The 23,641-nt window shown below is 40.2% G+C and overlaps 1 protein-coding gene across 1 annotated transcript in view; it reads right to left on the bottom strand.

The window, feature by feature from the left end:
• GLP2R (glucagon like peptide 2 receptor) overlaps window positions 1–23,514 on the bottom strand; it is a 50,084-nt gene extending 26,570 nt beyond the window's left edge. The window contains exons 1-7 of the mRNA XM_075111200.1: window positions 23,232–23,514; window positions 15,563–15,656; window positions 9,026–9,130; window positions 6,789–6,910; window positions 4,313–4,419; window positions 3,931–4,087; window positions 2,847–3,006 (exon numbers count right to left, since the gene is read on the bottom strand). Coding sequence (XP_074967301.1) covers window positions 2,847–3,006; window positions 3,931–4,087; window positions 4,313–4,419; window positions 6,789–6,910; window positions 9,026–9,130; window positions 15,563–15,656; window positions 23,232–23,336 — 850 coding nt within the window. The 5' untranslated portion in view covers window positions 23,337–23,514. The remainder of the gene's footprint in view (window positions 1–2,846; window positions 3,007–3,930; window positions 4,088–4,312; window positions 4,420–6,788; window positions 6,911–9,025; window positions 9,131–15,562; window positions 15,657–23,231) is intronic.
• Window positions 23,515–23,641: the final 127 nt, after the last annotated feature.

Genomic DNA, 23,641 nt, shown 5'->3' with positions numbered 1-23,641 from the left:
GTCCTTTGCAGCTTAAATGTGTGAGTGGATTTGGTGAAAGAATATTTTATAAGTGGTGTTTCACATCTGTCTTGGAACCTAGAAGAACTGCATTTGAGTATCTAGTACTGACTTTTGGAACAGGGTATCTCAATGATCGATGACTCGTTTGCTTAGGCTTTCCTTCTCTCTTCATCATAGGTATTAAATACTAATTTCCATCAATTTATTTACTGTTAGCTTGACGAAGTTAAACTCCAACTTAACTTGAGGATCAATACTTCTGTTTCAGATGTGAAAAAAACCCCGTTTTTTTCCCAGTATGTGATAAAACATGCGTTTCCCCATTGTACATGCTTCCTCAATTAAAAGTAATGATTTTTCCTGAAGTTCCTTTCTGATATGATGTCAAAATATCAGGTTATGCTACACAATGAAATAATTTTGATTTTAAAAAAGAGATAAACCGTTTTGTTTTACACATGAGAAACAGAACTTTCCCAAGGTTACAGCACTTGCTCTGTATGCATGGACTGACATTTCTGAAATCATGTGTGTTCCCATTGCAAACACCTTTGTTTGATCCTTGTTCTGTGCTCTTAGCTCTTTCCACATTATTAAATTGTTGTCACGTTGATCAGTAGTGAAGGCTATGAATTTATCATCAGGGCCGCAGAACTCCTCAGTTTCACATGAACCTAGATTAAAACAACCTGAATTCCTTAACTTCTGGATATATGCTAGTTTTCATCTGGTCTTTAAAGAACTAAGAGGTGTGAGGTGTTAAACAGTCTGTTAGAGTTCTTCTATTGTTACAGGAAGACAAATAAAATCTTATTTTGAATTTAAAACTGTAAAACAAGATGAAAAGAGCATAGGTTTCTTATTGTTAAAAAAAGGAAAAAAATGGCACAGTGTCAACTCTGAGTTTTATATTCACTTGTAACTAACTGATTTAATACTCCAAAATTAAATGTGCCACTGCCAAAATTACTGGGTCTGAGTACTTTCTATTCACCTCTGATAACAATGCAGACAATACACAAAGTGAGCAATCTGTTGTACTGACATCTTCAGAAGAATGCGTAAAATACTATTTAATTCATATTCAAAACCTGGTTCAACTGCTGTAAGAGACAGAAGTCACATATCTTTTAAACTTGTCAACAGTGGTAAATACAAGCCATTTTTATGAAAGAGTTAAGGTTTCTGGATTCTTTAATGGATCTTTTTTTCTTTCAGACCAGACAGTTTTGCCCTAGATAAAGTTATTTTGTGTGCTTCAACAGGGTTTTATATTATCGTTTTGAAACCATTTTGCTCTGGTTTCCCCCGTGTGGTATTTTAGATGCTGAAGTCCTGTTCTGGTTCTTGCTTTAAGCATTGACATTTTATTAACAAAAACCATTGCTGTAGAAAAGTAATACAGTCATATTAGAAAAGCTTGAAAAATGGCCTTATCTGAAATCCAATTAATTATAGGAATTTCTCCAGTAGGTTATTCTTTTAGATGCTCTCCAATTCCCATTTCAAAATTCAAGAGATAAGGTAGATGTCAAAGAGAAGTAAAGTGAACTCTCTTCATTCCCTGTGATTGTTACAGAGAGAGCCTGGTACAACTGTTAGACATCTAAAACTGAATGACATGAATTACTGTCAAACTGACAGGAAGGTTGCCACAGCCTTGATAACAATAACTAACAATTTCCTTTAAACATGTAAACATTGTGGCATTCCAACTGTAAAGATTATTGTTTCAATCTTAGCTGCTCTTTGCTTCAGCTATTTATGTTTGAGTTTAAACACCTCTTTAAAATCATACCTCTTTATCCTTGGTAGATAATTTCAGCAAGCAGTTGAGCACAGCAAATGTGGAATAATTTATTTACAACTACATAATAGCCCACCACAATCAAATACTTTTAAAAATCACTTTTTCTTTCTTTTCAGTGGGTTATATACTATAGTCCCTACAGACCTGGATACACAATCTTACATTTGACAATATAGTTCAATAGACGTGATGATAGTGAGCCAGCTTGTAAGACCATACGTTGAGAAATGTTTTACAGTCAGAAGTTCTATTGCTGTCCATCCTCTCCTCCTCCTACTCAGGCAACTGGATTTGAATCAATAACTCTTGCAAAAAACCTACATATTGTCTAAGAGTATATTTTTTATATTCATTTAAAATCTTCAGAGGCCTGCAAGTTGTACAGGTAGATTTTAGATTATTATTGGGGATTAGGAAACCTTGATCTTCTCCTTTATCCAGGCAAGATACAGAATTATGCTCTCTGTGTAAGCCACAAACATGATTGTCAGTTTACACAACATAATTTACACAAAATTGTTCAAATGCTTGTAAACAGCTTTACATTGACTTTGTTCCATGAAGAATGCCTGAAATATAAGACCTGAACCATGCACCACTTCACATTGTCCTCTAACTTAAAGCACACTTCAGAACTTTCAGGTGAGTTAGGAAGGTGAACATATAAAACAAAATTGTTAATGTTTAGACATCTTTGCTATATAGGCGCTCTATTGCAGAGGATGAAAATGAATTTGCTGATAGTACCATGAGATTCAGGGATGACAGAAAATACAGCCAAATGTAGTCAAATTTCTTCTTGTTCTGTCCACTAGGCTACTGTTTTCTTATGAAATAATTCACCCGTTTCCTGTACCTGCAGGTCAAGTTGAACTGCAACTGATGTGTCGCAGCTGGTCTATCTTTATTGACAATCGCTGACTTCAAAACAAACAAAAAAAGAGTTCAGACTGCTTTCTTCATTACAAAGTATCCACCAGCGACTCAAAAAAGTACTGCAGAATCAAGAACTGGTGAATTGTTAGGTACTTACCCCATCCTATCACAATGTACGTCTGTAGCAGTCGTCTTTCGGAGAGTACAACAGTTATCAGTAATGTGTGCAGATAAATTCCTTCTACTAATAGCCAAAAATAACTTGCCCCAACAAAGTAATGCATGAAAAACTGGGCAGTCCTGCAAATGATTATGATCTGTAGAAATGAGAGACCAGGAATCACTGTTAAAGTATAAAAGCTCTGACAAATCCTGATTTTCTCTTGTTACTTTAGCAACCGTTTTAAAACTAGCATGTGGTTGTGATACAGCTGTGGTTCCGTCACATAGCTCACAAGACTTTCCTTGCTGCTTGGGAGAGGTTGGAGTGCAACGATTTAAAGGCTTCTGCATTGTCAGAGAGTTTGAGTGGTGGTGACAAGCAGGAAAAGACAGTGACAGTGTAGGCTGGAGTATGTGTTCTCCGTGAGCTGCGTATCACAGTTTTTACTGACAGGCTACTAAAATAATGGTCACCACTAACATCTTGCAGGTAATTTTATTTATTGACATGGGCAAACTACATTTATGCAACATCATGCAAGTATGATTTATCCACAGTGGTTGCAAACGAGAGATGTTGTTATTCCATTACCTAAACAAGTGTAAGAAAATAGCACATTATCCTAGGAAGGAATAGCCTTTAAGCTATATTTTTCTCATACTGTTCTTTCACAGCAAATACAATGTTTCATAACATCGTCTTGAAAGCAAGAGTTGTGTGCATTGCTTGTGCTATGCATACCAAGACTGAATAGCTATAGTGTTATATGTGGCAAACAAATGTGTAGCTTTCTTCCTAAAAACCACAGGTTTAAGTTGTTTTGCTTAATCGGATGTTTTGCTTAATTCGATTAATTTGTTGTTTCTATATAAGGTTTCATATAAAATCAATCTCTTACAATTTATCAACTCTGAATTTTTTTCTCGAGTACCCCAAGCTTTATCAGCAAAATTTCAGCATTCAAAGCTTAACTAACAAACATCTCAAAACTTGGTGCCATATGGCAAACTTCTGAAACTGCAACTGTTACAGGCACTAGCATCACATATTTACTGTTAGCAATGAACTAACGAGTTACCTCAGGACTGAGGTATAGTATCCATCCTGTCTCATCATTTGGTCTTTTGGAGTAAATATTGTTGTATACATTGTCTTTTATAAGAACTGCTGTGGCGCGCAAGATAAAAGATGCAAATAAATTCATATGGATGTAGTTTCTTGTGCAGTGAAGTTTTCTGTGGGAGAAAAAAACAATGTATGAGTCCTGTGGAATACATTTAATTTGCAGAAATAATAAAAAAAATACTGCTGTATTCATATTGTTGCCATCAATGGATTTTGCCTATTAGGAAAATCCAGGTTATTTATATTGGAAGCTAAGCAATAAATTCAATTACATGAAAAGAAGAATGTGAATACTGGGGTCTGTACTTTTATAAGGTATGTAAATTCATACTAACCTGAGTAAAGAAAGTATAAGGAGAGCTAATACAAGTGAGATGAGAGAAAAATAGTATCCTATAGTGTATAACAGCTGCAATGCAGTAAGTAATTTATGTTCTTCTTCCTAGGAACAAAGAAGAAAAAATTTTATACACGCAGGCAGGTGGGCAGAGCACAAACACAGCTCAGAAAGTTTTGAGTCCAACTTCTCTGTGTTGCAATGTAGCCAGGGGAGGTGCCTGATGCCTGCTCCCTGCACTGCTGCATGAAATCATTGCACGACAGAGACACTTGCAGGCTGCCTTAGTTTCTTTTTAAATTCGAAGGCACTCATGGTCTCATTTCCAGATTGCTCCTGCACAGACACAATTTGTAGTCTGATTTACAGCTTGTCGTTGCCATGATTACATGCACCAAATGGATCCTGGTGGTTGATCAGCTGCAGAGATCAGCTCACTCAGGCTGATACACAAGTGCAACTACTATGTGTATGGCCTGGGGACAGTTACTGATCAGTTCCATCTGTGCAGTTTTGAGTCATTGAAATAGTCTGACTTCTGCCATGAGTTCAAAGAAAAGAAATAAAAATTATTAGAGTTGTCTAGAATATCTTTTGAATGATGAATAAGACCTCAGGGGAGGAAGGGGGGCACTCACACTTTTCCTTCCACTTTGCTTCATTTAACATTTCTTCTTGCTAAGTTTTTCCATTGAGCTGCTTATGTCTACCTCTCATCTCGTCATACTGCTTTTCTAGCTCAAGAAAAGCTTCTCTGCAGAGGGGACAGAGAGGTATAGGATATGTGACTTTTGTAATGCATATTTGGCCTGCAAAGATTTCCTTGGAACCTGTGCCTTCTTCAGTAACTTTGCTGTTTTCTTTGCACAGCTCCAGGGGTTTTAGCCCTGTCTTCCTGCCGGTAGTTGTCCCTAACCCATTTATGCTAATGATACTATCCGGATAGCACAGGTGAGCTGTGCCTGCTGGCAGAAACTCTCTTGGAGAGGGTGAAAGTGCCCAGGGAGAGCAGTGTGGGTGCAGGAGATTCCCATAGCACAAGCATTAGTCACTCTGATCCATGAAAACTTTCAAACAGGCACTAACCTAATAAAAAGCATGAGTTATCATCTTGGCTGTGATGATTTTGCAACACCAAAGCTGAAATCCAGCTGATTCTTCTGACGTGTGAGGATCCTAGCTCTGGGTTATTTCTAACACCTTGGGGCTTTCCACTAAATATAACAAACAGGTACAAAACTACACATAGTGTTGGTAGAAAGAGCTTTCAGTAAATCGTCTGCTGTCACACAGGATGAATTCATGTGTCTCCCATCCACAAGGCTGTGTTCCAGAATGGCCAATAAACCACAGAAAACTCTCGGTACTTACGAATATTTATCACACTTGTATAAATAAACTGTAAGTTTGGAAGTTCACGTACTCACTACATAAAGAGTTTAATAAAAACTTAGTAGTACATGGGGATCCTGAATTAACAGTGTTTAATAAAGTAATCAGTAATGTTACTCTATAAAGCAATAAATAGTAACAGTGCTCACCCAATAAAGTACTAAAAAGTAAAAAATAATTAACAGTAACAGTGTTTACCTAGACTTAATTTTGACATTAGCTAAGATGAACTCCATGGCAAAAATGTTCTAAGAAGCTGCACCCAGGTAAGCTGCACGCTTTACTGCTACCTGCAACTGCGGCACCCGTTACAAATCGTTGCCCCGTTGCGCAAGCAGCCGGCAGGAGCCCTGCTTCGCTGCTTGACCCGTCCTTTACCTTGAGCCTGACGCGGGTGGTGCGCGGGGGCTCGCTCGGTTGCAGGCTGATCTCTCACAAAGCACCAGAGCCGGGCGTCTTTGCAGATACGGAGCAGAAGCGTGATCGCCAGATCCGCAGAGCCGATCAGAAACTGGTTTCATTTTACCTCAATACAGAGAGCTCTGTGCTGTCGAAGTGACATGACAGTATCCAGTTTGCTCTTTCTTTAGCTCGGGGGAGCCGTTCTCCCTGCTGACAGAGCCCTGCCTGGGCTGGCATTGCGTTATGATGAACCCTCCAGTCTGTGACTAGCTAAATTTGAAAGGACCAGTTAACGGCTCATTAAACTCTAAAAGGCTCAGGAAGTGGCAGGGAATTAGGTTGTCTGGCCTCGGCTGAATACAGAGATTTGGGGCAGATGATGGGATGCTTTGAATTTAAGTAATTTTCTTGTTAAATTGCAGTCTTCTTCAATTTTATTAGGAGAAATTCAGCACATGTGAACACTGGGCTCTGAACAGAGAATAATTTGTGTCATCTAAAGCGGGAATCCCCCTCCTTAATCTTTCCTCCTCTGTTTCTTCTAAATAAAATAACAGGTTTCCATTTGGTAATCTAAATGAAATCTGAACATCTTTTGCAGGTATTCAGTGGGAATGTTTTATCAGTTACTCAAGAAGGGATTAAGAAGATTAAAGTATTAAAATATAAAACATACTTACTTTTTTTTTTGAATTATTTTTCTCAGAACATTCTGAAATATCACGCCAAATATCTGTGGAGTTTTTCTCTGTTTGCCAAGTCCCTTCATCCAGGCAGATTCTGTATACATTTCCTACACTTCCTGAAAGTAAACAGAGGTTTAAACTGAAAGGTCAAATTAAAGATTTCATTTTTCATACATGGTTTAAAGATTTCTCCCTTGTACCACAGCAATAGACACCACCCCATCCCCACTCAGAAAAGGAGCATACCCCACTTTTGCCTTTGACAATATATTTTTCATGTTTACATAGGACAAAGTAGGAGCGTAACATTGGAGAAATAAATTCCCAGAATGTACCTGGTATTTACAAAAAATACGTAGTTGCTACATCCAAAAGAAAAGCCTACATCTCACTTTATTCCTTTTTCCCCATTAAGCTCATAAGTTCCATCAAGTATGGGTACCACATTGCCCAGGCTATGCAGACAAAATTATAGGAGGAAGTGTATGGTTTGGTCAGGGAATAATCTTTCTCTGAAACACCTGTGGCTAGTGTTTTATTTACTTGCTTTGGGGCCTGATCAGCAGATGGTGTGAACCAGTAAAGCTTTCTTGACTTTCACTGCACTGTCCTGGTTTATACTAATTAAGAAGTTGCCCATAACATCAGAAGAATGGTATGAGGACCCTGGTTGATGTTTGTTTGATGTTGTCCTCAACAGATGCCTTCCATTTATTTCTAATCAGACCTGAGCTTTTTCATTTGTTTTTTTTTAATTAGAAAGTGTTTAAGGGTTGCAGCAATGACCAAAATATCATTTTGCTCAGGATAAATGGAACTGAGAGAACTGCTTTGGGAGCACAGTGCTGTGATGAAGCAAGAGCTCTGTTTGGAGACTAGACACTGAAAAAAACCGGAAGACATCTATGAAATGCAATCAGAAATCTCACTTCTAGACTACCCTAATTTTTCACTGCTTAGACTTGGCAATGATGACAAACCACAATAAATTTACCTCAAGCTTCCAAGCATTTCTGGTCCAAGTTCATTGGACAGCTATGCCTTGGAAATGGACCAGCAATGGAAATGGGGACCACAAGCAACCCTAACCCCAGTCCCACAAAATCTCTAGGACAGACAGACAGCTGGACTGTAATGCTTCTTCTGCTAAAGTGATGTGGCATGGGTAGAATTACAGATGATGCTGTAACACAGCAGCATCACTGTATTCCCCACTCTGAACACAATTAAAAGCTTCATAACCTGGTGCAATGTCTTACATCCTGCTTTTGTAGAAATTTAGACAGAAAAAGAGAAAACAAAAAGTCTCCATTACATGGAGGGAAGGAAGATGCTTTTATGATTATTATGAAGAGCTGAATTTGTTCTAAACGGTTGCCAGAAGTAGTTGCTTGGGAGACTAGATAGAAGCTGGGTCTCTTTCTGTTTAGCAGCTCAAAAAATGACAAATTATGACATTATAAAACAAATCATGTGTGAGGTAGACCGGAGAAAGCTGGGATAAGCAGCCCGTAGTAGTCTCCCATAAACTAAAGGACTCTTGACACAATTGGTCCTTCCAAGTGGTATTAGAAATGCAGCCACATGTAGCTAAGAAAGGCTGTGTGGCAGGATTTGGAAATGTTAGGCTGCACTGGTAGGAAAGTCCTTTCATTCCTTCAGGAGAAAGGGAATGTTGTTTGCTTTTAGACAGTTTTGCTCCTGCAGATGTTATTCTTTTTCCCTTCCTGAAAGCCTCCCTGCTCCACTCCCTCCAGGAAAAGGCTGCTTGGGAAACTTGTTTTTTTACCACACCACTTGCTGGTGGTGCAGTATGTCCTACTGGAGGGCTCACTGCTCACTGCCCAGGCTGCTGCTTTGTTTGGCTGTGCCAGTTTTATGGGAGAGAGCTTCATGTTTGGGGTCAGTGGGGACTCTGGAAGTTTAACCTTAGAAGCTGAACCCCAAATCTGTTACTGCCAATAAAGTATTGGCAGTACAGTTACACAACCTTGGAAATGTTGCTTTAGAGCAGACAATATGAAGCTGTAACAGGCACAGATGGAGAAAAAGTAAATAATAAAACATTGACAACAATTTTGTGCCTCAGTTTGGAAAAGAGGTGAAAACAGGTGTGACATGAAAGCCCTCAGACCATTCAAAGGACACTGGGACAAAAGAGACCAGCACCACCTGTCCTTTAGCTGGATTTCCAGCATAAACTCAAAGAGAAGTTACCACTTTCACGTTACCATTCTTCAACCATGGCAAATACGAAGGACAAGGAACAGAGACATTTCCTGGGGCTGAGTAAGGCCAGCAAACAAATTGATCAAATGTCCCATTACAATGTATTCCTGGGGAGAGAAGCAAATAGAAGTCTTACAAGAAGTTGTTCAGGCAATGGATAATCATGAAAACCATTGTATATTGTTCCAGGTAACCTGCAAGCTACTCCAGAGTGTCTACAAGAAGTAGCAGATAAACTTTGTGCATTCACTGTGCAATGCTTAGTGCACAGTGCAGAAATGGCTGCTATCCTTCTTCCCTGTATCTACCCAACAGCAGCAGGTTTTACGTGCTGCATTATGAGATAAGTGTATTGCTCAAAATCATCCTGAGGCCTCTGTTGTCCAAATGTAACAGACTCCAGCTGTGCTCTCATTCACTGTTTTTGGTACATGCCGCAGACTTTTTGCTGGTGAATGGAAGATATTCCCCCTTTCATGACCCCTGTGACAGCGGTTCTCAGCTCAGATCACTGCCAGCTTCTCAGAGAGTGACTCCTCTTAGACTTTGGGCAATAGAGGTTAGGTAGCTGGTAATATCTCAGACTAACTCAATTTTAAGCTTCACAGGTATCACATCACTCACAGGACTTCAGGTTAAGATACAACTTTTGATAATGCAGAATTGAAATGGTGCAATCAGGTTACAGTAAGATAAAATAAATTGCATTAATGGCTACATTAGCCTCTTGGTTAGTTTCTGTTTTTCTTCTAGGATAAGCTGAAGTTCTCTCCTAGCTTTACTGCTTTTGCCCATCCAAAGCTAGAAGTGTATATCCTGCTTTGCTTTCTGTAATACCTAGCAATACTTTGAGAAACTTGTGTGGCAAGAAGACTACAGGGATCAACAAAGATAGCTGTGAGATATCTCACCAGTGTCTTTCTGGGGTGCTCTGCTAAAATACAGAGTACAGTATATGCATTCGTTACTAACAGTGTACCTTGTACCTTTGAGGCTGAACATCTCTGGCCCCATCTGCTTTACAACCCGTGTAGTTGTTAACATTTATAGCTGCATTTTTGTTGTTCCTTTCCTCAGTGTCTGAACAAGGTATGTTCAAGTGTGGATTGGGTAGGCTGCCAGGAGAAAAATAGTTTTTCTTCCATTTCATGGCGAATTGGGTTCTGAGTCCCTGTAGTTCTCCTGGTCACCTGCTACAAACTACTGCCCTCTAATATCTTGCCATGTGCCTCTGCTTTTGGTCTCTTGGTTCATCTGGCTTAGTTTTAATTGCTGCCAAAACCCACCATTCTCTGCCTTCCGACCATAATACACTCTTCTTTTGGATCTGGCTAAGGGTTTGGATCTGGTTCTGCACACTGGAATTTCAGCACAGGTCATTGATCTCTAGCTTCTCACTACTATTTCTCTTTATTTCTTGACAGCTCTAGCTGTAAGCTATCTTGCAGGTGTACTTGCTGGGCTGATCTGTGCTTTGTTTCCCTTGCTTTCCAGAAAAACCTTTGTCCCCTCTACAGTCCTCATCAATCTGTCTTACCTCTCCGAGTGTAGTCACAGAGTCCATAATTTATGGCAGCTTCTTTGTCTGACATTTCTGCATTTTCTACTTCCTTATTTCCCACTCCTGAAGTAAGCAGAAAAAGGCAAGGCAAGGCAAGACAAGAAAAAAAGAAAGGACAAGAAGACAAGACAAGAAGACAAGACAAGAGAGAAGACAAGACCAGAGAAGACAGGGAAGGGAAGGGAAGGGAAGGGAAGGGAAGGGAAGGGAAGGGAAGGGAAGGGAAGGGAAGGGAAGGGAAGGGAAGGGAAGGGAAGGGAAGGGAAGGGAAGGGAAGGAAAGGAAAGGAAAGGAAAGGAAAGGAAAGGAAAGGAAAGGAAAGGAAAGGAAAGGAAAGGAAAGGAAAGGAAAGGAAAGGAAAGGAAAGGAAAGGAAAGGAAAGGAAAGGAAAGGAAAGGAAAGGAAAGGAAAGGAAAGGAAAGGAAAGGAAAGGAAAGGAAAGGAAAGACAAGGAAAGGAAAGACAAGGAAAGGAAAGACAAGGAAAGGAAAGACAAGGAAAGGAAAGGAAAGCATTTCCAAAATGTCAGAAGACAACAAAAAACAAAGCTCTCGGAGTGAGATCATACTTTCCTTAGTATTTGTGTGCTACTACAAGAAAGCACGTGCCTAAGAATGATCAGACTTCCTAGAAGGTGTATTTTACTGGAGGTAAGAGTAACTCAGCTTTGTTATCATACTGGCCATACACACAGTTCTGATGACCCCTCAGTCACAAATACAACTTTCTGAGAAAGTCTGCTTAACATTTCTACTGCACATCTTCCTTAGCACTTTTCTGACTTCTTGTCATTCACCTTTGAAACCCTGAAGTCAGGTTTTTTTACACAACACAGAAGGAAAATATATATTTAGATTGTTGGTATCTAGTGACAAGTATTAATTTATCTTCCCATAAAAATCTAGCATGATGAAGTGGATGGTGAAGAGCTAGATAACTGAATGCTTCAGCTGAGGGACATCCTGACCCTTCTTGCATATGTTCTTGGTCTAGTGACTCTCCTACATTGTAACATCCTGCATGGTAACCAGAAGAGTTAGTTGCTTGCTTCCAAGGGAACAAATCCAAAACCTACCTACCTAGTTTTTTGGGGGACCCGAGACAGCCCATATGCATCACACTGCTAGCAGACATTTTATTATGTGCTCAAACTGACACTGTGCTATACTAGAAGCACAACAGTTTTCACAGAGGTAACCGCCTGGTTTTCCTGCCTCAAACTGCTTTGGACTCAGAAATTATATGCCATCCATGCAAGTCCCTAAACTATGGAGATTCCCAGATTCTAAGTTCTCAGCATGGAAATGCATAGCGGCAGAACTGGCTTTAAACATTGTTGATGGTTTTCCCCCTTTGCATAGTAATGGCTACAAGAATATTCTGGCCCATTATTCATATAATCATTGTTACCCTCCTGTAAATTGGTAGAAACTGAAGCCAGAACCTCCTTGCCCCCGGAGCGTGGAAAGCACAAGTTCCACAACCCAGATTACCTCTGTTTTCATCCAGTGCCTGACCATAAAAGTACATAAGCATCACATATATAAACAACTCCTATTTTGCCCCAGCTGTCATTGCTGGATACACAGTGGGTCAGCTTGAACAGAGGTTATCCTATCTCCTTCAGCACCACTAGCAGCCCAGTGGTTAGCACACTTTCCTGAAATACCATGGAATCATAGAACAGCCCAGGTTGGGAAGGGACCTAGAAAGATAATCTGGTCCAACCTTTCTTGTGAAAGGGAGCCTGGATGAGATCATCTAGCACCCTCTCCAACTGTATCTTGAAAACCTCCAGTAATGGGGAATCTACCACATCCCTGGGGAGGGTGTTACAGTGAATGATTGTTCTCACTGTAAGAAATGTCTTTTTTATATCAAGGAGAAACATCTCCTGGTGCAACCTGTACTTGTTGCCCCTTGTCGTCTTCATGTGGCTCTTTGTGAAGAGACAACCTCCGTCATTTGTAGCTGCCTTTTACTTTGATGAGGCCCCCCCTACACCTTCTGTTCTCCAGGGTGAAAAGACTTAACTCCTTCAGTCTTTCCTCATAGGTCAGGCTCTCCAGCCCTTCGATGTTCTCCATGGCCCTCCTTTGGACCCTCTCCAGTCTGTCCTCCTCTTTCTTTCTTGAACTGTGGGGACCAGGACTGGACACAACAGTCGACATGCAGCCTGACAAGCACTGAGTGCAGTGGGACAATGACTCCTCTATCTCTGCTAGTAATGCCTCTGCAGATGTAGCCCAGAATCTGATTTGCTTTTGCTGATGCAGCAGTGCACTGCTGACTTATGTTCAGCTTGTTGTCCACCAAGACCTCCAGGTCCCCTTCAGCAAGGCTGCTCCCCAGCCACACTGATCCTAGGCTGTACCAAGCTCTTTGGTTATGTCTTTGTTAAACTTTATACTGTTCTTGCTAGCCCACTCTTCCAGCCTGTCCAGATGTCTCTGTAAGATGGCTCTGGCTTCTGACATGCCCACCTCGCCACCCAGTTTGGTGTCATCAGCAAATTTGGTGAGGGTGCCTTCAATGCCTTTGTGCCCAGATAATTTATGAAGATGTTGAACATTGTGGTGCTCCATATCGATCCCTGGTGGATCCCATTTGTGACAGGCTACCAGCGTGAGTCAAAACCATTTTTCACCACTTCAACTGTGGCCTGTTAGCCAGTTTGCTACCAATCTCACAACCCTCCATCCAGTACCTTGCCAGTTTGTCCAGAAGAAGGCTGTGGGAAGCAGCATCAAATGCTTTGCTGAAGTCCAGGTAAACAACATCTACTGCTCTCCCCATGCTGACAGCAGATGTTAACTTGTTGTAGAAGGTGATTAGGGTAGCCAGGCATGATTTGCTTTCAGTGAATCTGTGCTGGCTTTTCCCAATCACCTGCTTCATTTGTTTAGTAACAGTTTCTAGGAGGACTCATTCCATTACTTTCCCAGGGACTGAAGTAATACTAATGGGCCTGTAGTGTCCTGGGTCCTCCTTTATTAGTGACTAGTTTTCATGCCCTGTTCAATAATAAGCCTGTGTCTTCTCTGTTGCTGTTCTTAACATCTTTAGACAATTTCAGTTCTAGATGAGCCTTAGCCCCTGACTGCATCTCTGAATGCCCTAGCAAAGTTCTGGCAGTCCTTGATGGATATTTGTCTGCATTTGCGTAGCTGGTATGCTTCTTTTTTGTTTTTAAGCACACCCAAAAACTCAGGAAAAATGAGTGGACATTTCCTGCCCCACGTATACTATGACAGCTGACCCAAGTTCTTGATGAAGATGGGGGTCGGAAAGCAGAATGGGGTCTTGATTTGTTTCCCCAGCTGTTACAGCTTCACAGCATAAGCTAAGGCAATTAGCTCATGATATTGCAGCTGCCAGGAGCTGCAGCTGCTCCTGGAGCAGGTCACTGATGAAGGTTGGAGAGCATGAGGATTCATTCCTTTAGCAAGCTGCCATGCCCAAGCAAAATGCCTCAATTTTCAGAAACTCCTGCTTCAGTTGAAAGAAGAGAAAGCCTGTTATTGAAGGTGAACACTAAAAATAGTTTCCTTGACTCACCAGCTATCTCTTCCTTTTTGCTTTTCAAAGGCCTGTAAAAGTTAGAGATTTCAATATTTTGGGAGAATTTTAAGGAACTTTAAAGCATAAACTATTGCATAATTTAGGCTTGAAAACCTTTCGGTTTTTTTCTCCTCTTTTTTCCTGCTGTTTTAAATTCCCAGGCCAATGTTTTGGGTTGATTTTCAACTTCTAAATGCATTTTGAATGATGAAAAATACACACATTGATCTTAACTGGACCATATGTTCTGGCCAACAAAGCCACACACTACAATCTCATAAATGCAGCTTTCTGCTGCGAGCAAAGTGAGTCAGAGCTCATAATATCAACCTGGAGTCTCCCTATGCAGCTGATGGGGTCAGATAGCCACCAGGGAAGATGACCACGAGTGTATCACTTGCACACCAGAGCAGAGACCAGCGACTACAAAACGTAGAGCACAGTTTCACTCTTAATCTTTCCTTGGTGACGGCAGTCACCTCTCTCCCAGCTACTTCTTGAACTTCTCCAACTGCTCAAACCAAGCTTGTGTCATGCTTTCCTGAAGACAGACATCTAGCTGAGCAGCATTCTTACTTTTAAGATGAAATAATCACAGATTATACACTCGCCTTTTGCCAAACAACATAAACTTAGAGCACTCAGAGGTAGGAGGCATGGACTCAGTTCCTCTCTCTGCCACTTTTCAGAAGACACTGTCCTCTGAAACTATGGTGCTCTTCAGCCAAGAATCCAAAAGCCATGGAGGCAGTAGAATAAGTTATGGACTTTAAGCTAATGGTTATATGTGCCAGGTGAACATGGGGCAATCTGGTCTCTGTGTCTTAGCTTATTAACCTAATGAGTGTATCACAAAAAGCATAAGCAGTCCTGTGAGAAGACAGCAGCTCCCAGCTGCCTTGGCTAGGCAGAAACCAGACTCTGTCTTGCCTTGTGTGTTTTGGGTTCTTGTCTGCCATGGCTCAGTTTCTAAAGTATAGAAATGACAGACATCTTCTTTTCCCTGAGAGGTCTGTTTTCCTGTGGTTAGCGTAATTTCCAGGAATATGGGTTTGACTTTGGCTGAAAAGGAAAGTGAAAACTGGTCGTCTTCATCCAAAGAATGTGGTTCTCACCAATAATGGGTAGCAGCTATCTCTTGACCAGGCACTCAGTGCCACACCATAGTGGTAGCTCAGAACCAGCTGTTCAGTGTTTTCATTTCTGTATATGATCTGGTTTTACATATAGGAACCTAATATGTTTTGTGTCAAAGAGATCCATTAACCTCATGATTGCATGTTTGCATGTCTCATTACAGCTGGTTGTTCTACATATAGAACTTACAAACAGACACACACGTCTGCAAAGCAAGTAAAAGAATATTTTCGTATTCAGTGTTACTTAAGATCTTACTTTATTGTGTTTGTTTCCTTACCAGTATCTACAGTTGATTCCTGCAGCATTTTCAAGCAATCTTGTTTATATTTGTTCCATCCAGCAGTAGTTTTTTCCAGCAGAGATCCTTTGGCCTGTGAATGAAAATACTGAATGTGAGGAAAATCGGTTAGAACTCTGTGGTCTTTTAGTGGCAAGTTTCTTTCCATTTTAAGAAATATAAGAGGACAGTAGAGGAGAGAGGAGAATGGAGGAATGGTAGGGAAGCAGGAAGGTGAGGAAGCTCTTAGGGAAATTTCTTCAGTTGCTGTCTTTGCCTGAGCAATAAATGTATTGCCATGCTGCTATATTACTGCAGAAATCTGTACAACTTGTGTAAAGCACCTGTTAAAAAATCCACACAGATATTTAATTGCTAGGACCTCTGAGGGTGCACCAAAATCATTGGCATTTCATTCCTCCACTGTAGAAAATGGGTGTTTATCTTCACAAATTTTACAGTCTTTCCATGCTTTTTACAGTCAACTTATGCTGAGGTCAACTAGGACTTTTCATATATTTATGTCTCTATTAGGTTAATTTAGGAATCTGATTGATGATAATTATGAGGGCTGTTGATTTTTAGAGTATTTTTAAAGATAGCCATGCACTCCTGGTTGAGTAGTACAGTTAAAAATTGCATAAGAGAGTAATGAATAATCAATACTATTGAGCTCCTAATGCCTTTTCTTCAGTGCATTCTGTACTCCTGGCCAGCACTTCAAAGACCACTTCTTTCTCCAACAGCTGAAACAGTGCCATGGACATCTTTCTGTCTTTTTTTTTTTTTTTTTTTTTTTTTTGAGAAAACAGAATTGTAAATCTTCATTTTACTTGCCCATTTGCACCATCTATGTTGCCCTTGTTCCACAGGGGATTTCTCACATAGAGCATTATTTTTTCCATGTCAAAACTTTCTCCATATAAATCATTTCACACAAATGGATTTTTATGTCCTGAGATTTTGTAGGTACATTTTTTGTTTGTTTATTCTAGGTATTTTCAAAGCTGGTTTTGCCCAGGCCTTCCTGTTATAGTGACGACCCCAGAGGAGATCAAGAATTCCTTTAAATTCTCAGAAGCTAGATTTCTGGAAAGAATATGATCTAGAAGAATTGCATTGATGTGATCTGTTGAGAGAGAATAGAAATAAAAGCACGTCAAAAGCAAGCTCCCTTTTACTAGTGTGGCCTTGAAGACAGACTCAACTTTGGACTTAGTTTAATGACAGCAGATTCTGTGGAGTCCCCTCTGGTGTCTGGAAATCAACCACCCCTTCTCCTCTTGGCTGCTCCTACGCTGTGGGCTCCTGGCTCCTTGCTTTAATTCTTTCTCTTTGCCTGCTCACCCCATGCTCTGTTCTGGAAGCTTCTGCCCCAAACATGTTTTGCTGCTCCTAAAAGCAAGAACAATCCACCCTCAGTCCACAGAGTCCTACTGGACCTATTACCCACTCTCTTCTTTTCTGCATGAAGATAGGCTGAAACCGCAAATGAAGCAAAATAACTGTGTTGGTGTCTAAATCGACACTTGTGCTGATGGACAGATTCTGGCAGGTTGTATGGGAGAAGATTGCTGCATTTATAAGACATGAATGGCACTGCGGCTGCAGAAACACACAGAAGAAACACAGAGGTTGAGGGGATTGTCAGTGGTGTTTGAAAATAGAATGAGAGAAGAGGATCAGAAGCCCTGCTTGGACATGCTGACCTTGGGTCACTCCCTTGGCACTGGGAAGCAGCAGATAAGCAGAAAGGAAAGAGACATAGATGTTTACATGAAAGGATGAGATCAGGGATGTAGATCAAAAGTTGTTAGCACAGAGGAAAGAATTAAAGTTGTCTCCACTGATAAAATTACTCCTAATATAAAATTGGCTCTGCTGTTAAAAAAAAGAGATAAAAAATTCCCAGCTATAGACAGATTTTAATAATGATTTTATATATAGTGACTGATGTGTTTAGGATGTGGTGAACATCTGAGGCGTACACCTTATCAATGTAAGGGTTGCGATTGTCCCAAGTGGACTGTCATATTTTCACTTGCTCTCTGTAAATATCCATCTTTCTGACAATCGTTATCATACAACACTCGGACTGCAGAGGACTTTAAGAAGGCCATAGCTGAAAATTACTGTTTAGGAATGGAATGGCTAAAAATAGAAGAGTTACACGCAAAATTGCTTGGTGACGTATTAGATTTGGGCTGTTGAAGAAATGTCCCGTTAGGAGCAAAGCAGTAGAGAAAGGATAATGCTAGGTACTGCTTACAGTTCAGGATCAGTGTGATGACTTGATCATTATTTACTCAGGTAAAAGAACATCAGCCTAAGCAGTCTCTATGTAATATGCCAGCTGGTCTCCTGAAACGAGGGCTTTGGGAGGCCTGAGGTAGGCAAGCAGTCAAAGAACACTGTCACTATAGGTCACCAAAAAAGAAAAATTCACTACTGGTTGAAAATGTTACCAATTGAAAAGACCAAGTTTTGGAGAGCAGAATAAATATAAGTTTTCTAAAAAGCAACAATCCTTATACGAAAGGATGCTTTTCAGCTCTCCAGGGAAAATAAATTTCCTTTTGTCTGAACTAGACCTTTTTTGGAAACTGTCTTTCACAGATGTGTGGTTGTCCTAAGCTTGTCTGAGCTTCATGATGTGCCAAGTGCTGAGATAAATAATCAGAACAATGTATGGCTGTGAACTTCACCTGTATCTTTTTCTTTGAAGGTATATTTGTTGGAAAAATAAAGCAAATCGTATTTATTTACTTTCAAAACAAGAACAGTGGCTACTATTAGCTAGCTATTGTATGATACCACTCTTTCATGAATGTTTTTGCTGTGTAAAGTGTTGCTTGCCCAATACTCTGCTTTCAGTCTCTCAGCTAATTTCCAGACACCCTACTTTAAATTCCAGGGAGTAGAAAGTCTATAATTATTCTTCCTCTGATGGGCTTGCGAGATAAAGAGAGAATATTTACAGCGGCTATGAGAAAGGAATGCACGTTTCCAAAATAAAAAGCATCTTGACATTTCCCTCATCCAGGCCTCAAAATGCTGGGAGCCAGGGGAGATTCTTCAGACACTCCCGGGTCAGTGAACCTCAGTTGAAAAGGCAAAGATATGAAGATGACGCATTTGTAGAAAAGACTGCTTGGTTTAAGGGATAACACTTCAATTTCTAATAAACAAATGCATTAAACAGCCAGGAAAATACGAAGAAAGCCTCACAGTGGCTACCTGGCTGCTTGCTTAGTTCCATTCCTGGAGAAGAGATTGACATACAGTTATGAAGAAGCTCACTCAACAAGAGTGAGGAACTGTTTAGGCATAAATGAGAATTTCACATCAATTCCTTATCTAATTGTCAGTTTCTGCAAAGCTGCAGGCGGAGTCAGATAGCCAATACCTAGACACTCTTGATGTAAGCAGCTGTGAGATGCTTGGCTTTCTACCACAAGACATTCTGATGAGAAAAACAAGTCGAGTCTATATAAAATCAGAGCTGCACCTGACAGAAAAATTAAGAGCTGTCAGCTGACCTCAAAAGTTGATTTGAAATATATTTAGAGAAATATAAAAAATAATTTAAATTATTACTCAAAAAATGTGCAGATGATTGGAAATTAACAGGGGAGCAGACAAGGACGGGTTAATAAGGGCCATTTAGATCACAAAGAAAAATTAACCCCTCTGCAGAGCATGCACAGTGACAGACTTAATGCAACATTTTGCTCCATGAAGCCACAGCTGGAGGACGTATGTCAGGACTTTTTGAGAATTTATATTTAGTTGTAGAAATGAAGTGACATGAGCCACCTGTAGACAATGTTGCAGTACAGGAGTCTATTGATGTTTCTGCAGTTGTACATATAAGGGAAGATGTTGAAAAGGAGTACAAGACAGTGTTAATGAGCAGTATTTGTCCCTGGTGCAACTCTGCCTGGATTGTATGACTAACTCTGATAGTCATACCTCAAAAGAGATGGTAATAAATTTGCAAGTTGTAAGGAAAGTGCTTGAGTGGCCTTAACCATTAAACTAAAAGACAAAGAAATCCCCATAGATTTATCTTATCAAAGAAATGATAAACAGATGTTCAACAGCAAACCATAGTGACTTGAATTGCAGTAGATTGTGAACTGTTTAACAGCTACTTACACAGGGACTACCAAAAGCAGCTAAAAAAAGCAAGCTTGCTCTTTGTAGGTGACTGTTCTTTCTGCAGTGGTGTCCACTTTCTCTGGGGAAAATCTCTAAAGACATAGAGAAAGGCTGAAGAATGCTGGCAGCACCTTGGAATGAGCAAAATCAGCTTGCTTTCCCTTCTTGGCTTGAAAGGGATTGATGCTGGTCCCCCAGACAGAAGACTTCAGTGTTTTCTGCAGTGGGACATCCTGTTAAGGCTCTTCTGCATGACGTGCACTAGAGAGCTATTCATTGTCCAGTGAGAAGGCAAACTGTGTGGGCTGGGAACAAGGCACTAGCCTTAACATGGAAAGAAAAATTAAGGAAGTGGCACACCTTGATGCTGTATGTCCATTTAACTAAGTGAAAAGGATTAAACAAAAGAGTCTTGTCTCTGTATCTTACATCTGTGTGGCTATTATTCTTCAGAGAGGGGCACAGGTTCTCTCAGAAAGAGGAGGGTCTGGAGGCTGTGTCAATGTGAGGAGCACAGCAATCACTGCTGAGATTGTGGAGGCTTTTCATGCTTTTGCCATGTGTGGGAGAAGGCCCACTCCTGTGGGTATGTTCTGAGAAGAACAGACAAATTTCTCTCTGCATCTGACATGGGTCTGTGACTACAGATCCCAGTGAGGTTTTATTATGGTCTAAGTTTTGGGCTACTCAATGCCATCAAAATTTAGATGCAACTCATGCTCAGCGGTAGAAATAAAAGCTTTCAGGTAAAAGTCCTATGATCTCAAGCAGTGCAACATGTAGCTCAACACGGCTTTTGATCTCATTTTATTTTTCAGTTGACATTCAGCCACTAGCATTTAAACAGGACTTCTGACTCAAAAGAAATTAAACTCCAACACCCAAGACAGAAGCTTGGAAAGTCCACAACGTTTTGCCCTGAAGAATTGGATATTTCTTTACCTCAGGCTATCTGAAGTTTCGCTAGTAGCAAAATACAGAATCATAGAACCATAGAATCATTAAGGTTGGAAAAGACCTTCGGGATCTTCAAGCCCAACTGTCAACCCAACACCCCCATGCCCTGAAGCACTACATCTACACATCTTTTGAACACCCCCAGGGATGGTGACTCCCCCACCTCTCTGGGCAGCTCGTGCCAATGCCTGACCACTCTTGCAGTGAAAACATTTTCCCTCATATCCAACCTAAACCTCCCCTGACGCAGCTTGAGGCCGTTTCCTCTCGTCCTGTCACCGATGACTCGGGAGCAGAGACCAGCCCCCCCCTCACCCCAGCCCCTCTCAGGCAGCTGCAGAGAGCGAGAAGGGCTCCCCTCAGCCTCCTCTTCTCCAGGCTAAACCCCCCCAGCTCCCCCAGCCGCCCCCCAGCACACTTGTGCTCCAGACCCTGCCCCAGCCCCGCTGCCCTTCTCTGGACACGCTCCAGCCCCTCAAGGCCCTTCTTGTCCCGAGGGGCCCAAACCTGAGCCCAGCATTCGAGGTGGGGCCTCCCCAGGGCCGAGCACAGGGGCCCCATCCCTGCCCGGCTCCTGCTGGCCACACCAGTGCTGACACAAGCCCGGGGGCTGGTGGCCTCCTTGGCCACCTGGGCACTGCTGGCTCATGCCCAGCCGGCTGTCAGCCAGCACCCCCAGGGCCTTCTCCACCAGGCATGAACCACCTCAGCCTGGGAGCCTGGCACGCAGCTCATGCCAAAGTTTATCATACTGAAATATAATCAAACTTCCCTGGAAGGCTCTTTCAGTTCGTTTGGTTTGCTCAGAGCCCACAAACTGCACCAAGATTGCACCACTGTTTAAAAGTATCTTGGATGCAGCAGAAAACACTGCCTGAAGCTCTCGCTTAGGAAGTGGATTATAATAATAAACCTCTAAGGCTGCAAACAGGCTGGTTTAAATTTACTTTTTTTCACAAATGACCACAGTAAAATCAGAATTTCGCCTTTTTAATTTCTTTTACTAAGATAATACTGACATGAATTGTTTATCTTTATTCAGATGATGCTATTATGGAGAGAAAAAAAACTTCAATTGAGGTGCAAACTAGAAATAAGAGCTTAAACATCTATTTATTCTTTCTGGTATGATCCTGGTTTATTCTGATTGGTATTTTTTGTATCTATATAGGTGTTCGCTAGAAAATATGGATATAGTGATTTATGATTGCTATTTCTTTAAATTTTTATTTCTTATTAAATAAAATATAAAGGAATATAACACATATTTCTTTAAACAAGTTGCAGGAACCACTATGATAAAGTAATTCACTGTGATTTATAGACTTGTAAATTTTAATCTCACATTAATTGGGAGATTTTCTGTTAGCATTGATGGAACTGGTGCTTTGGCCAAGGTGTCCTACAGATTTAAGGTGTCTCACAAAACAGAGAGTTGTTTCAGTTCTATATTCATTTATGCTAAAGAAGGTCTAAATTTTAATTATACAAAAGCATTAGGAGTATTTTCTATTAAAAAAACCCCAACAGAATACATGTCTGCTGGTAACTTTTTCTTCATAAAAAATCTGGGAACACAATTACAGTCTCTACAGCACATATACAAGCAAATCTACTTCCTTCGTAACCCAGCTAAAGGAAGGATGAGCAGATAGCCATACCTTCTTACTTTCAGTTTAAAGTAAGCCTGTCCATTACACTTATTCTCATGCACACTTATTTCATAGACATGTATCCTAAATATGAACTGTATTCAAATGAATTGAAATTTGCCACACCTTAGTAATTTTTTTTAAAATTTGTCAAAATCAAGGTTGATATTACTAACTAAATAATAATGATTACAAATGTAAGTGAAAATTTCCTTGAAGTTAATTACACTGAGATACTTTGTCATTAAATAACTAAAACTCTTCCATATTATAAGACAATATAGACAAAGGAGTAAGCTTTCAGATTTTTAAAATAGATTTAGAAGAAAAAGATATTGTTTAGTAGATCTCTAGAAATATAAGTAGATCTGACATACATATTTACTAGCCTTCTGTAAGAAGCTGAGGTGCAGAATGAAACCCTTAACACCAGATTTCACAAATGTGATATTCAATGTTCATCCCTCATACAAAGCAAAGGCTAAAAGATAATGCTAGAAACAAAGCAAAGCTGTCTTTAGAACAGGGAGAAAACAGTAGAAAATAAATATGATTCTCAACAGTATTGATATCTGGTGGGAAAACTGAAAAATAAAATTAATGCAATACTGATTAATACTGGTATGAAAAGAGATCATATAAACAGATGTAAATACAACTTATTCACTGTATGAACAAGCATTAATAGAAGAAAATTGTAATAAATGATCTAGTCAGAGTGAGTTCTAATACAAAACTCTTCAGCTTCTCAGTCAACATTTCTCAGGACTAATTTTTAATAACATAAATTGCTATGTCAGAACTATTTTTGAAACAAACGTGTTGTTTGTGAAAGCTAAAAATTATGTGACAGGAATCTGCTTTTACAGTGTCCATTATTAATTACTGAATTAGCTTACCTGTTTCACTAGAAACAACATCATGACAGAGCTGGCAGGTGTGGGAGATATTCTGGACCACAGTCCCATGCTGGAACACAGACCAAAAAGTGTCACCATGCCCATTCTAATAAATTTGTTCCCAATACGCTGCTGTTTCACTCTACTATAGATCAATTATATCACCCTGTCCTGTGGAAAAAAGAAGTAAAAAATATTTTCTTTTATGAGCGTAACTCTTTCATGAATCTTCTTACAAATAAATGAGGATGTCTACTAAAGTGTCTAAGCTCCCTAGACTCCAACTACGTTTTGTTTTTTCTGATTAAAGGCAGAGAGAATTTACTCTAAACTTCACAGAAAGCCTGCTTACTGTAGCATGTCCTTTAGCCAATAAGAAGTCAGAAAACCATTAAAACATTAAAGGGCTG

The sequence above is a fragment of the Phalacrocorax aristotelis genome, chromosome 16 (genome assembly GCF_949628215.1).
Source record: "Phalacrocorax aristotelis chromosome 16, bGulAri2.1, whole genome shotgun sequence".
NCBI lineage: Eukaryota > Metazoa > Chordata > Aves > Suliformes > Phalacrocoracidae > Phalacrocorax > Phalacrocorax aristotelis.
This window is presented reverse-complemented; position numbering and strand designations above follow the sequence as displayed.